This window comes from Sinohyriopsis cumingii, chromosome 10 (genome assembly GCF_028554795.1).
Source record: "Sinohyriopsis cumingii isolate HCF-2022 chromosome 10, ASM2855479v2, whole genome shotgun sequence".
Lineage (NCBI taxonomy): Eukaryota > Metazoa > Mollusca > Bivalvia > Unionida > Unionidae > Sinohyriopsis > Sinohyriopsis cumingii.
Window position 1 is genome coordinate 98287965 of NC_142970.1, and position 16757 is coordinate 98304721.

Here is a 16757-nt window from a genome sequence, read left to right on the forward strand (position 1 = left end):
CATTAATGTAGCATAGAGACTGATAGAGGTATGCCAACATTCTCTCCATTGTGCATGTTTTAAATGCAAACAACTTCACCTTACATACGTCACTCTCTCAAAAGTACATAATAACTGATGAGCACCCCCTAATTCACAAGACCATCCTTCGATGGCGAATATCAGATAGCGTCCAATAACCAAGTGACAAAGTGTTAAAAATGTATACTCTGTAAAATATTTTGCAGATATGTCTTGAAACAATTCTTAATAGTACAGTATCCCACATATACCAAACTTCATTATATAGAAGGTTATATCTAGCCCGTTTATTGCCTTTCGCACCCGACACTTTTGTCGGACCTTGACTGCGAGAGAACCTTCTCCCTCACACCACCCCCCAAAAGGAAAAAAAACCCCCAACAAATTACTCCCCCAAGAAACAAAACAAAAAACACACAAACACCACCCCCAAAACAAAAAAGCAAAATATTATTGTTAACACTGGCTGCATATCTTAAGGAAACTTTCTGCGTTTATCTGTTTCCATCCGTGTATGTATGTATATATATATATATATATATATATATATATATATATATATATATATATATATATATATAACACAAAATCGCAATCTTGTGAAGGATTTTATTGCTGAAATATATATGTTAGCTTTTTACATTGTCAATACATGGTAAAATATAATGGCAACATCTATTACTTTCAGTGAGAGGAGACATCGGCATACTGGATCTCGTGACATTCACAAAACATAAATCAAATTTAAAAATCCCTGAACAGTGTAATCAATAGTCAAACATGTATGATTCCACACTGTGTACAATATTGAAAATGCAAATTTATGGCAAAATTATAAAAAAAATTTGATAAAATAATTATTTTTTTACAGTTACACAATAATACATCATGGCGATTCGTGTGATGGAAATGATATCCTGACTAGTGTATAGCAGTGCCACTTATACATCATAGCGATTCGATTGATCGAAAGGCTATCCTGACTAGTGTATAGGGCAGTGCCACTTACACATCATAGCGATTCGATTGATCGAAAGGCTATCCTGACTAGTGTATAGGGCAGTGCCACTTACACATCATAGCGATTCGATTGATCGAAAGGCTATCCTGACTAGTGTATAGGCAATGCCACTTACACATCATAGCGATTCGAGTAATCGAAAGGCGTTCCTGACTAGTTTATTATAGGCAGTGTCACGTGTACATCACAGCTAAATTCGAAACGGTGCTAAACATATATGCTCAAAGCCGTCCAAATATCAATTTGAATGAGGCAACTGACATCGATTAACTAGGTGCTCGCTCAGACTAAGACCACATCGTTTTGGAACACTTTCCTCCGAATACCTGATGAGTGGATGTAAACCACCTGCCAGGAATAATTGTTCTCACGTATGTTCGGCTTTATGTTATATTAAAGGCTCTGATGGAAAGCCACATTGCTTTTTATCGTAAGCTATGAGACTCAAACTTCATTGTTCTATATAAACATGAAAGATGTAAAATAAAGTCATACATACTGTTATAATAATGACACTTGTAAGAATACTTTCAAAATTGTTCCCTTGTGGACCAAACGCGTTAATGTTCAATAAATAGAATTTCATTTCTGAAAATCTAAAAAATCATTCTAGTGTGATTAAATGACAAACATTTATGGCAATTTTTAACTAATGCGTTTAAAATACAAATACAAGCGCGGAAGCTCATTTTGAAGACCTCTCCACAATCTCTACCTTTCTTACTGTAAATTTATTTGACACTTAATTAACAATATGAAGTTACTGGGTATTCAAAACAGTCACTGGATACTGAAATCAGTCACTGGATATTCAAATGACACGGGGCAGTTAAATAGAATCAGACTAAGAACAATGCTACGATAAATTGGATGAAAGAGTGACACTAAATAAAAGGAAAACAGTTTCTCAATAACTGATTAGTACTTAACAATAAATACTTGTAAGGAAAAAGGTAAAAAATGTCCACAGCTTTACGTAGTCTGGGTAGCTCGATTTGTAGAACTCGTACTGCAAGGGTCGCAGGTTTCGTATCCACCCAGGCCAACACGCACTGAATGCATCCGTGCGTCCTTGGAAAGCGACGCTAAGCTTTCAGATCCTTGGCACCATAAAGCCAGCCAACATAATTACATCTTTAAGAGAAATGGTGAAAACGTTCACACTACAATATGAGCTGTTTATAAAGGGAAACAAAAGTTTTTATTTTACTTGAGAGTGGGAATATTAAAGGGGTTTGCGCGGTCGCAACTTTAGTTTTGTCGATCCACGCAGCAGTAGAGATCGTGAAATGGATATTTGTTTCTGATGATAATCCCAAGATCAACATAATGAAGTCTTTAAATAGGAGACCATAGCCTAATTTCTAAGAAAACCTTGTAATAGTTTTGTTAAGCAATTGTAGATGTTATTCACCATGCCACTATGTCAAGAACAAGAACACATTCGATTTGGTCAAGGTTTCCAATGGTACGTTGCTGGCTTTACAGCGACAAATAGTAACATTCGGCCAATCAGAAAGCGCGTTACATTCTCAGATGTTGGAAGTTAATTTATGGCGTCCCTTGGAATGTGAAAAGCGCTCCTAATCGAGTCTCATATTGTGAACGCATGAATGATTTAAAATGTCAATTATGAACATTAAATTGTGGAATAAATAATTATCTTAAATATCGACCAAAAAGGAAATAAGAAAATGTGCAAAATTTCACTAGAGATTGCATTCAAATTACATATATAGTTAACTTTCTTCAAGAAGCAAATATACAGCGAGTTTTAATATTATCTTCTGATGACGGATTTGTCTGCCTTTTAAATTTCTTCGCTGTGTATAACCAGGATGACAAACTTAGCTTGTGTTCAAACAATTCTACATCATAATGGATTTTTCCTAAGTTAATCATGGAATCGAGTAATGAATATGTAATTTACGTTAAGGAGTTACTGAGATAATAACGAATTCAAGTGCTACATTTTAGAGTTGTATAGATACAGTACTATGCAACATATCATTTCTTCATTTCGTCACTCATAACCTGTTCTTAGTCCATGGCACGTGCAGGGATGATACTGGTTAAGTTTGTTTCTGAATCTACAATCTCACATAAAAAATGCATTACTGATTTGAAAGTGTGAATCTTAGTTTGATCGAATGCACCGTTGAAATCTGAGAAGGGAAACGTACATCCCACATTCCGATTAAATGCTTTTATAAAAGCAAATACAAATGTAACACGGTGAGAAAAAGAATGTTGCACTGTAACTAATGTCGATGCACTTGTTGTGGAGAAAGAAAATATGCGATAATTAAATAATAAAATCTAGTAAGATACAATTAATCAAGTTAACCAGTCCAACTACAACATATCATTGTATCTGATTTGGAAGACTGCAACATATACATGTTAAATCTGACACCATGAATTAGGACATGTGGATGAGAGATTTTATAAAAATGAATTCTGATCCATGATTAGAATATGTGCATTGATGAATAGACAAATGAAAGTAATAGTTACAAATATATAAGAAAATTAAAATTGTATATGGTACAATAATTTACAAAGATTGAACGATTTTGCAGGTTACAAAATAAATCAAGATAACTCGGATCTATTGCAGAAGAGAAATGGACACAGTAATAACACGTCACCTTAGCTGGTCCCAGCAAAGATGAGGAATGGCAGTAATTCGTAAAGAAGAAAATTCGCATTTGAATCAGCGAAAATGCAAATATAGGTAAAAGTTGGTAACAAAAGCATATACAGAACGACTTTCAAGCTACACATCTTATTCGATGTTCAAAATGGCATCTATAAAAAATATATTGCAAGTTTAAACAAGTATTTACATACAAAAATATTTACAAAGTATTTAGTGGTCCCTGTGAGTAAAAAGGAATATTTGAAAATTTTAAACAACGAGGAGTGTACATAAACATCATTTATTAAAATACGGGGTCGGGATTCGGGAGCATTGGGATTGCGTTAAGTGATATTTTGCCAGCAAATATCAATCCCTCATAAGGTAGTATTTTAGGTATAAATTTCATAATGCATATGCTTCCTGAATATTGGTAAAAAGGCAATGAAGCAGGAGTGGACGCTAACAGGACTGCGAACTGCGATCCTATGTTCAGAAATGTGTCAAAAGACGCCGTTTAAAATTTCAAATATTCCGTGTTAAATTTTATGCAAAGATTTTAAACGTTCTGGGCATAATGAACTTGAAGCATTACAAATAGTATGAAAAACGCATGCTATCAAGGAAACAAAAATACATATAAGAAAGAAACCCGAAGGACGCAGAACACTGCGTGTAATACGCACATTGCAACTCATTTCAATATTCGTTTTGTCAACGAATATTAGGGAAAATGAAACATAATACATATAAATGCATGCAATAATAAAATTAGTACATTTCAATGAATGAACGTGAATAAAAAAGAATTACTAGCTCATCTATACCGTCATTATCGCTTGCAAACAGTAGTCTATCAACTTTGTTCCACACCAACTCTTGAAATGTAACTAGCGGAAATTGCTTTGAATAAATGCCCTCTTGTGGATAAGCAATTCCTTGCCAATAGCAAAAGAAACCAACAAACCAATGAGAGACCTATTAGGTATTCAATAAGGCTATTTACATAGGCACTGACCCGAAATTAAAGTTGCTGGAATATCTATGAGAAACTTACGGGTGTCACGCGTCGTTGTGTACTGCGGCTGATATAATTATTTGTAAGAATATATCAATTCAAATGTAACAAAACATCTGACTGATCAGTTTATGTCACCCGAATCCAATCAGAAAGCGGAATCCTATAATCCGATTCAGCTAGCTACATCAATAAGCCAAGGGTTGATATGAGCAAAGTGGAGTAAAGACGTTTGGCTATCCAAGATCAGACCTGTTTACCCATCCGTATTTTACCGTATTTGTACGGAATAAGGCCCATCCGTACGGTCCTACGGTCATTGATCTGAAAATACGATTTGAGGTTGCATTTATTTTTTTTATTTTTTTAAATTATTTTTTACGTTTTTTTAAATTCCGGTTCGTTTCGTTGTCTCGTCTCTTTGGTCCGTGTCCGTGTCCGCAATTTGCGCCACATCACTGATTTTAACATTCTCAACATCCGGTTATTTAAACAAAGAAAATGCCGCCGACAAGAAAGTTTCAGCAGGATTCTGATGATGAAAATGCAAAGTCGAAACATAGAAAACAGCATTTTCTTCCAGTTTATCATACTCTGTGGCCATGCCTGAAACCATCGTCCAAAGGAGAACATTTTGTGCTTTGCACTGTTTGCAACGTTGATTTTTCCTGCGCACATGGTGGAAGGAATGACTGTTCACGGCATGTGGAATCCGAAAATCATGCGAAATTGGCATCATTAGTGAAGGGAAATAGAAATATTCTGTCGATGATGAAGGGAAAGGAAGTCAGTGATCAACACATATTTCAAAAGCAAATAACCCGTGCTGAGGCGATTTTATGTGAGATTATCGTAAATATGAATTTGTCATTGAGCACAGCCGACAAGTTAACGGAAGCAATGAAAAATATGTTCCCAGATTCCAGAATTGCACAAGGTACTTAGAAACAATCTCTCTCTCTCTCTCTCTCTCTCTCACACACACACACAAACACAGATGCACACTCTTAATCTTATAACTTCAGATTGACACATTGTCCTTAGACCGATGTGGGTTCTTTTTCCTTTCATATCAGATCCAAACTTGTTTTTTTAAAAATAGTTTTTTAAAATAAAAATTAAAACGGAAACTAAACAATCACAGTTTAAGGTCAAAGAATCGCCGCCCCCCCCCCCCATACTGCTGTGTTTGCTAGATGCATGAAAGCTGCTAAACTTGTTTAAACATTAAATATTTCCATAAATAGTATTGACTATAAAAAAATTATCAAAATAGGATAGAATTTCATAGATGTAGATACTAAATGCAATGATCTCGGTGTAAATGTTAAATATATTAAAAAATTCAGGTTATGCACGTTATTACAGTTGTATGTATCTTAGCTATACTCTGTCCTTAGTTAATTAGTTTGCAGATATTAGAATAATATCTGAAATGCTTTGGTTTTTTTGGTAAATAATAGGCTTCATAATATAAACTTTCTGCCAGTGGTTTCCATTTTGTAATGTTATTGCTGGCGTTCTTTAGGAATGAGGTGCTGTCGCAACAAAGCAACTGCTGTTATAAAGGAAATGTCAACAATTCAGATGAGTGACCTAACTGCACGCATGATAAAGTTCCCATTCAGCATTGCCACTGATGGAAGCAATGAAGGTGACAAGACACAGTTTCCTCTTGTGGTTCGAACCAAGCAGTCAGAATTAGGACAGGTCAGCTCAGAGCTGTTGGCACTACCTGTATGTGAAGGTTCTGCTACTGGTGAGAAATTTTTTAGTTACATGTTTTTAAAACTACTTTTCAGGGAGGAGATGGTGATGCCTTTCAAAGGACACCTGCTCAGATCGGGATTATTGATAATGATAGGTTGTCTTGCTAGTTTCTTTAAATCATTATCTATAAAACTAAAGATCGGACTGAACATTTTGTTACAAGGTATAGGCTTTATGTGCTTCATTTTACAACATTAGTATTTTGTTCCCTTGATATGGTATTTCGTTATTTCTGTTCAAAACAATTTCATCATTCTTCTCTGTATTGATTTTGAGAATATTAAGTGTCAAAATTTCTTTAAAGTTATTTTTCTTTATTATCTTTTCCACCATTTGCATTCTGATTGTTTATGTATATGTCTTTTTCAGGTGAAAAGATCTTTGATCTTGTGCACAAAGAGCTTTTCATCCGTGGGATTCCATGGAAGAATTGCATCTCATTTGGATCTGACAATGCCAATGTAATGACTGGGAAGAAGAAAGGAGTTTTATCCTTTGTGGAGAAGGAACAGCCTGAAGTCTTCTTGTCTGCCTGCACCCTTCACCTAGTTCATCTTGCAGCAAAAAGAGGTGCAGAGTGCCTGCCACCAGTTGATGAAGTCCTGGTAGACATCTTTTACTTCTTTAAAAAAAGTACTGTCCGGCAGTCAAATCTGAAAGAACTTCAGGGACTATATGACGTCGAACAAAAAAAGATGCTCAAGCATGGAAGAACCAGATGGCTGAGCATTGGAAGGTATGACACTGATGGATTACTATTCACAATAATATTTGTTAGCAAACTGTCGTTGAGGTTTTGAATGTAATGAAAGGTTCCGATTTGTTGACTTCCTGATCAGAATCTTTGTAGTTTCATTAGTTATATGCCATCAATTCATTTACACTGTAATAATCATTTCCATGTTTCAGCTACATGTACATTGTTTAAATAGTTAATCTACTATATAGTCAATGCCCTTAATGTCAATTTCTGGTCAGAATAAATTTATAAATATATTGATTTATGCAGTTTCTCAAATTTTTTGCCTTCTTGTTTTTCAGATGCCTTGCAAGACTGCTTGAAAATTGGGATCCATTGAAGCATTTCTTCCATGAAGAACAGAAGAAGAAAAAACCAGGAAAATCTGAAGAGAGGGGCTACTCTGCACAGAAGGTTGATGTTATTTTCCAGTTCGTTCGTTCTCCGACAAACAGGCTGTATTGTTTATTTCTCAGCTATACCATCAAGGCATTTGAAAAAGTCCTTTTGAAATTACAAGCAGAGGACCCCATGATCCATGAGGTGCGGCCATTGCTGTGTAATCTCTTAACTGATCTATACAGCCGTTTTATTAAGCCAGATGCTATTTTGAATCATACTGTGGAGGAGGTCCGTTTCAAAGATCGACAGAAACAAAAGGATGATGAAGACCTTTTAATTGGAGGAGAAGCAAGAGATTTCCTGGGCAAAGCAGAAGAAAATCATCTGCGAAAGAGCAGAATAACAGACTTTTATTCCTCGGTGAGGGCTTACTTTGAAGCAATCTGTGCCTATCTTTTGGTGAAGCTGCCACTACAAGACCCCCTGCTTCAACACATTTGTGTTGTGGATCCTAGGAATCAAGTAACAGCAAAATCAATAAATTTACATTACTTTCTGAAAAGATTTCCATGCTTGTTACCACCAAGTGTAACTGCTGATACCATCATAGAGCAGTTTTGCCGGTACCAATCAATGGACATCTCAATGTGTTTGAAAAACAGAATTGATGAATTTTGGATTGCTGTTTCTGCCAAGGAACCTGATCTCCAGTCTTTGTGTGATGTCATGCTGAGCTTACTCACTGTGCCTCATAGCAGTGCTGCTTGTGAACGCATTTTCAGCTGTGTTAGGAAAAATGTTACTGATCAGAGATCCTCACTAGCTAATCAGACCATTGAGGCTTTATTGGTCCTGAAATCAAAAGCAAAGAATTTTACCAAAGAGTTGACAGATGACCAGCTGGATAGGATAAAGAGTGCCTATTATATAGCCATTAAAAACCCATAGACTAACTAAAGCCTTCATTAAAGTCAGTGGTGTTTAATTTCTGACGATTTTGCCTTGATACACAGAATTGCCTGAATACCAGCGTCTTTACAAACTAAGACTTATTTATAGAATATTATATAGTCTGCATGTTGTGCAATAGTAAATAATGGTAATTATAGTGTATTGATAGTGTCTACTATTTGTGAGCAGTTTCACAGGTGACGTGTGCTGTGTTGTGATGTTAGAGACACTGAATGAAAATACTGACTGCCATCTTAAAATACTGACTGTCATTGCTTAAAATACTGACAAGAAAATATATGGGTAAACAGGTCTGCAAGATGCTAAAATCAAGTTGCTGACCCAAGGAACGCTATTCACCAGGATTCATGAAAACTGCACCTAAAAATTTACCTTAAATACAAACGATTGCTTTCCCATAGTGTCCTTTGAACTGGACATCTCATTCCCAAGTTTTAACATTAATTACACAAATTTCCGCACAACATTTATATACCGGATCATTTAGAAACGTTGCGTGGACTTGAAGACAGATTTAAAGTTACTTGTTTATAATCGCTCAGATAAATCTAATGACAGCTGAATCTTCGTGTGACTGTAACCTAACACTACAACGAAGAATCAGTGCATTATCATCATGTTCAAGTACGACTAACCAAAGTACTACGCTTCATGTGCGAGTCGTCGCATCAAGCAGATTAATCAACAATGATGTGGTGTATAAAAGCCGAAATGTTACCCCTATATGCAAAATAAAATTGGTCTCCTATTAATGTATACTAATACGGCCCATTTGTCTTTTTTCCAAGCAGTTTCTCCTCCTCGTCAATAGTCGGGATGTACTCATGCGGCTTCGGTTCATTCGCCTCTTTAAACTGAGCCCATAGCTCTTCTAGTAAGTCGGTTATAACCAGATCTGTAGAATTTATACCAACCATTCGTACAACAAAGCACCCGTCGTCTCTAAGATATTCTTCAGCAAATCTTCGAGCAAGCTTTTTGTCGGTCGTTGTTTGTATTTTGGAGGCGATGAGCAGGTATTTCTTCACGTACATGTAATTGTTTCGTTTCAGGACGACCAGGTAAAGCCATTTGACGAAGTTAATACCGGCAAGTACGGCTACGACGAAAAACCAGAACCACAAGAAGACGAAAATCTTTTCGTTAAATAAATTGATTGGCAAGACACATTGTACCGTCCACCTCTGAATGTTATTCAGTTGTCTAATCTCAAAGTCGCAGAGTGTAATCCTCGGGAATCTCGGACTCTCTTTCATGGATGTTCCACTCTGCAACATTTTTATATATTCAAAACCATACATGTTATAATTCGTGGCCATAAAAGCGTTGAGAATAAAGAACTGGCTGATGACGTTGGTCAAGAAAAGAACTTTGACCCAAAGATACATGGCTGTAAGGTATGTGCCCTGCCGCTTGTTGCAAACAAAGCAAAATATGCGGGATGTTTTTGCTTTAATTCTTACAATGATATTGTTATGGTACTCTCGATGAGTTTGCAACCATCGATCCATAAATTTGGCAATATTTCTTATCCTGACCTTCCGATCGTCTGGAGTGCCCCATTGTGCCTCTTCTGCAAGCTTACAAATTTTGCTCAAACTCAACCCCGATCCTCCATTCAGCAGTTTCCAGACGATGTTTGGAAATTTGAACATGAGAGCTTGAAATATTAGAATAAGTGGCACCCACTGGTAGTAGGTAATCTCTGCATCTTGCCGTTTCTGAATGTCAACCGGAATACTCTCGGTCAAGGGTACATAATACGTATTTTTGATCCAGCAGTAGCTCTTAGCGTATGCGTCATAGGCTCCAGTAAATTCAGCTGGATTCCAACAATGGATAGGGTCACCGACAAACTGACCTGTACTCACCACCACAGCGAAAATTATCAGCAGAAACACCGTATCGACGTGGCTAACTCGGTCTATCCAATCATCTGTCCGACTTGCGGCTAATTTCTGGAAAGAAGGTACTACTCCCAACAAAGCCGTAGCCCTGGAAAGCGAAGAAAGAAAAGTGGTATTTTAATATCCAAGAATACAATAATGAGCACATCTGATGAAATTGCAACACTATGCTGATAAACAAATACGTTACATATATATATATATATATATATATATATATATATATATATATATATATATATATATATATATATATATATATTACCAGCTAAGGAAGACATATGTTTATGCCATACCACTTGCATGCTCGCTGCTGGAGAGATCACAGGTATGACCTGTATTATACCTTCAGTTGCATTTCCCTTCAAATTTAGTTTTTCGATTGACTTGTAAAATATGGTACGTTTCTGATTGTTATAGGTTACTGCATTTGTATGGGAAAATATGAATGAGTTTTTTTTATATGGAATACTGCACGACCTTGGGAGTGCAGTATATCCATCCGACAAAACGAGTTCATATTTTCCCATACAAATGCAGTAACCTTTTTATTATATGCTCTTTTTCTTATTCTACCTGAGGCTTAATTATATAAACAAAATACACTACAAGAAACAAAGTAAATGAATGTATGCCGTATTCCAAACTAAATACACAAGCGCAGATTCATCACTACACAACATTATTAATGCGCACATAACTCCGCCCAGATAAATTTGAACTTCGTCGCGCGTTCGGCATAGCTTTCGAAAGAAAATGGCGTGTCTAGTTCAAATTGAAATTTGCATTCATATTGTGAATGAAAGCGCACTGCAAACAACTTTTTAATTTGTTCTGGAATAAATAGATTTTGGTATTTTGTTTTGATTCTACGAAAGTTCGTGATTTTGGACTGGATTCATCTATGCAAATTGTACATGAAATACATCGGATTGAAGCAATGTGGGAGAAGCGTGTTTACATCTGCAAGTGTGTTTGTTCTGTCATTGACTATTTGAAATCATAATGTGGCAAAAATATGAAGTGTTTCAATTGCAATTATCAAAAAGACGCTACTGAATTTAATGTTTATTTCATTTTGAGGTCGCGCAGTATTACATCCAAAAATCTCGTTCATATTTTCCCATACAAATAGGCAGTAACCAATAATTACAGTACAATTTCGAAATGTGTAATCAAGCTTGAAAACTCATGACATGGCTCATGTAATTCGGATTTGCAGAACTAAGTACATTTTTTTTTTGGTGGAAATTCTGGATGTAAAACTGTAAGTATATTTTTGCCATTCTTATTACCAGCTAAAGGAGACAGTTTATACCTTTATAGCTTGCATGTTATTTGTAGGTACCAAGCAATTTTATGAAATCTGGTGTCTATCGCAAAATCTGAAACAATGTATCAAAAAGTTAATGTGGAATGTAGCAAAGCAGTTGGTATTTTGCAGTCCACGAAACATCTGCTTTAGTTCATTCAGAAACACATTTAATCACCCAAAACGTACTGCGCCTACTATGCGAATGTACATGATTTGTTTACAAAGTAGTTCCTAATACACTATTGGGCACATGTGTCCTGCGCGTGGGTGCAATATCGTAAAATATTGAACAAGAACGATTCGGATAATGTAAAGTTAAGGAGAAAAACATGAGCATATAATAGATATGCGATACCTCAACATGCTTTTCTGTGCTTTTTGTACAGACCCTATAGAGTACATAGCACTGAGCATTGTCTGAACTATGATTCTAGTCACGAAAAGTTACGAATATTTCTTCTAAATTACTGTTTAAATGATCAGAACGTTATTTTCAATAACTGCGTCTGTTGCTGACATTACGAATATCACGTTCATTCGTTTGCTTGTTTGAAAGTTTCGCTTGTGACTCAGTGAACTCGTCCATAACTTTATCGTCCCATCTTCAAATGGGCGAAACAGCTTTTTTAATACATTCGCAAACAAATCTAATCAACCAAAACCTAAAGCGACTACTACATGAGTGTACATGGTTCGTTTACAATGCAGTTCCTACTAAAACAAACTATTTTCAATCACACTTGTCGTGCAGTATGAATCAGTGTAGTATCGAAAAATACTGGACGATTCTGACAATGTAAAGTTAACGGAGCAAAAAATGATCATATAATAATGTAACTATTTTAAAGGTCAAATGTCATGGACCAAATAATGACACCTGAGCTGATCTGTAATCATGAGTCAAACACTTTTGGACATTAAAGACAAATTGATTGCAAGTGATGAATTCTGGCACATTTTTGGAAGCTTCCCATTTCTATGAACACTTGTGTTGGCGGAGGAAAACGCGAGGGCACTGGTGCCAGCAGCATACAATATAGGCTAATTAGTTTAACCTCCGACAGGTAAAGCTGTGTATGACAACTTCGCATACTGTGACAGTATAGGAGTGTATTCTGCCGAATTATGTTGGCACTAGCGATTCACAGAACTGCCAAAGGCGATTAAAATCCCAATTTCAATGACACCAGGCTAATTATTAGACTTACCATATCCGTAACCTTTTCACCCCTGCACATATAGGTTTATTTATAATCGTATCTCAACTTTCAAATGGACGAAACAGCTTCACAAACAAATCTAATCAACCAAAACCTAAAGCGGGCATTACATGAGTGTAAGTGGTTTGTTTCCAAAGTAGTTCCTATTATACGATACTCTCTTTAGGCACACGTACCGTGCAATATGAAACAAAATTCTATCGAAAAATACTGGATGATCCTAACAATGTAAAGTTAACGGTGAAAGAATGAGCTTATAATAATGCAACTTGTTTAAAGCTCAAATGTCATGGAGCAAATAATGACACGTGAGAGTTGATACGTTATCATATGTGAACACTGATACAATTAATCTGGTACTTTGCACCATATAACCTATTCTTCTTTATTTCGACCCATGTTACGACTACGCTATTTTGTATGCAAATGCGCAGCAATTTGGTGTCTTTCTTAACCAAATCACCCATTATTGAACAGTTTTTGCGAAGTTTTCTTCTTCAATTTAGTTTTATTTGGACATTTTTGCTGGGGGGTCGATATTATTTTATGATTTGATAGGGCTTTATGCTGAGATGCTTTCAGTGTAGGAAATCTGCCAATACAGCACCTTAGTCGCGTATGTACTCTGACAAATTTTAGTAATAGATGCAAATATTTAAAATATAACATTTAACTTGAACGAAATTAATAAAGACCAGCATTTGGACATTCAGTACGAAATGCTTCCATGTAATGAATTCCGGTACAATTTTGGATGCTTCCCATTTCCAAGAACACTCGTGTTGTATTGGAGAAGAAAAGCGCGAGGTTACTTGTGTCAACAACATACAAGCTATTTAGTTTAACCTCCAACACGTAAAACTGTGCGTGGAACCTCGCATACTACGATAGCGTAGTCTACGGAATTATTTTGGCGATAGCGAATCTTACAATTTCCAAAGGCGATAAAAATTCCAGTTTCAATAAGTCTTATTAGACTTACCATATCCGTTAGTTTTAACCTTTTCACCCCATAACATACGGGTTTCCTTATCCTATTTGCAAGCCATTCAAAATTTAATCAAAGAATTTATATAAGAGCAAACTTTATTCAGCAAAATCTATTACTTTAACCAGTGTGAACTTGACCCTTGACCCCAAAAATCAATATGCCTCATCCGTACCATATGCACATGCCCTCCATATTCTTTCATCAAGGAATCTGGTTGCAGTGAAAGTGACAATGACCTATTGAACCCAAAATGGACAGATGTGTTCTTTATCTCAAGTGCAAAACCGATCCAAAAGGTTTGGTACATCACTGTGATATAGAACTAATGATATTTGGCGGAATCAGTGACCTTTAACTTTAAAATATTAGCCCAAAATGGATCGGGAATTGTCTTACACCAAGTCATGTAAAAAGTGTGGTAACTGTCGAGAGCAGACAGATCGAGGCATTAGACGGAAACCGTTTTTTTCCTTTACGTTACAGCGACATTAACAATGGAGCTTTTCAGTCCATAATTGACTGAATTCTTCCTGACCCTATTGTGCAGACTGTCCACAAAATTTTGGTAACTGTATATGGATAACACAAGTTATCGTGCCCAAACAAATCTGGCAACAGACGTACAAGATAACAATGCGCTCCACTTGTGGCTAGCGTATCAAAATGCATTTTGCGATTAAGAATTTCATGAAGTGTGCTTATATCTACAGATTTTGCTCCCAAAGGCACTGTCGTCTACTAGATTCATCAGTAAGCCAAAGACAAGACGCAAAAAATGCAAAACTCGCTTTCATTTTATAATCCGACTGTGTGCCTGTTAATACATGGTTCCCACGCTTTTCTAAATAGAAATTTCCAGGTCTTTTCCAGGATTCTTCCAGGATGAAATTAATTTTGTCATGGTTAAGATATGACCGTTGCTGAATGGGAGTTAAACATTTTGGGTTACAAAACATGCATTTTCCGAACTGAAAATGTTCTATTTCAAGACTCTCCAAAACATACATGTCAGAAAAGATGAACATGCACAACACCATAAAATGAGTCACACGAAACAAATCTTATTATATACCTATAAACTGGCATTTTAAGCCATTTCAATGTACAGAATACAAATGCTAACTTTACTTTGTTGACCTGCATTATGTTGCTACGTGGAAACAACATAACGAGCATAAATTATTTTGTTTTATTTCAAACCTTTAATTTTAAGGTATGAAAGGAAAAAAAATAAAAAAAATAAAAACAAAAAAATTAAAAAAAAATGCAAAGTATTAAAATTTTATCCTGTAACGAAAACAGTTCATCCCTGAATTTATGTGTGCCAATAAAATCTCAAACAAGATTTTTCAACCAACCTAACCTCCTTAAGGTGATTTGGTTAAAAATTCCATTAGTTAAAGAATTTACAAAAGGGCTGATCTAAATTTTGGCAAAAGACAAAAGAACTTCAAAGTTATATATTGTTGTCTAAACAAGGACAGAATTTTCTGTAATATCAACATCTTTTTGTAGTTCAATAAACCAATCCCGAAACTTTTATTGATACATGGGCTCTTATCGTTTCTTAATATATAATAAAAGGGACGACACTATCCCATTTCTCCTGCGTTCTTTTTAAGATCTGAAACCATTGCTTCAAGCTAAATGTCACTGTGTAATACTTTCGCACCAAAGTTCAGCTCAGAGATTCGAAAGTTTTCTAATCCGGGTTTCCTCGGAATATTCCAACCCCATTTTTCACATTTGGCCATTCAGGATGGAGTGTGGGTTCTGAGCAATTACATATGCAAAATTTGGAATCTTCCGCCACCGTAAAATAGCTTACCAGCGGGCCGAGCAAATTTTTGTTATGTTATATCGACTTACACCTGCAGGAAATCGAAAGGAAAATTATTTATTTTCTCAAAAATGGCAAGTATTATAATCGTTATTTCTTTAATCCAATGACAGACCAGACGAAACTCTGCATATATGAGACCTGACCCGTTACTCGCCATTTGCGTTTATAGTCACATGACTTCAGAACTCTCAAACAACGATACCGTAAGTCCAATAGTCACATGATATCAGTAACAAACTCCTTTTTAATGTCGTTGTACAAAATTTCAATTATATTAAATGAAAGTCCGATACCTTTTGTAAAAACCAGAAAGAACATAATTCTCAACGTATTTATTTCGAGAACAACAAGAAATTTGGCCAGTCTAATTCATCGAGCAGAGTCGTCTGGTTCCCTGCTTCGTATGCTCCCTGCATGAGAGAACACATGTCAACGAGGTGGTCACGTGATATAACAAAACTCCGGAAGTTGATCTCGGAATAAATAAATAGAACTTTGTGCTCTTTCATTTTTGATATTTTAATTACAACTAGTATATGACTTTCATTTCATATTTTTCCCCTACAATATTTGAAAATGGCGGTTGTGAGATTCTGTATGTTCGTGCAACTAGCAATCGAAATCGCTAGTACCAGCTCAAATTTCATCAACGCATTAGTTTTATCGTCTTTCAGCAGATGATTAAAGACAGACCGAGTTTGATACTCGCTATGTCTGAGACAATAAATATTTTTCATATCGATTTCATGCAGGTATAACTCGATTTAACAACGTTTAAGTTTGCTAGCCCATCCGCCAAGCGGCTATGCTTTAACGCCACCATGTTGGCCTCTAGACTGGTTTTCATACGGTCCCTATAACAAAAAGATACGGATATCGAACTGTCTATAATCTAATCCACTGAGCGCTTGGACTGTCTCAACAAACATATTTATGACAAGCACCCAAATGATCCAT

At 35.9% G+C, this 16757-nt stretch overlaps 2 protein-coding genes across 2 annotated transcripts in view; one reads left to right on the top strand and one right to left on the bottom strand.

Annotated features, from left to right (window-relative positions):
- The first annotated feature begins 6915 nt into the window (after positions 1-6915).
- On the top strand, positions 6916-8660 carry LOC149790705 (uncharacterized). Its single transcript, XM_089972755.1, has 2 exons — positions 6916-7207; positions 7513-8660. Exons 1-2 carry the CDS (start codon positions 6936-6938, stop codon positions 8498-8500), a joined length of 1260 nt encoding a protein of 419 aa, XP_089828881.1. The 5' UTR covers positions 6916-6935; the 3' UTR covers positions 8501-8660.
- Positions 8518-16757, bottom strand: part of LOC149790706 (innexin unc-9-like) — a 29085-nt gene continuing 20845 nt past the window's right edge. The window contains exon 2 of the mRNA XM_089972756.1: positions 8518-10519. Coding sequence (XP_089828882.1) covers positions 9283-10519 — 1237 coding nt within the window. The 3' untranslated portion in view covers positions 8518-9282. The remainder of the gene's footprint in view (positions 10520-16757) is intronic.

Bases quoted from the DNA above. Each gene is read 5' to 3' on its own strand.
- LOC149790705 (XM_089972755.1), top strand. From the start codon at position 6,936: ATGACTGGGAAGAAGAAAGGAGTTTTATCCTTTGTGGAGAAGGAACAG. The intron at 7,208-7,512 runs GTATGACACTGA...CTTGTTTTTCAG, and splicing joins AGATGGCTGAGCATTGGAAG to ATGCCTTGCAAGACTGCTTG.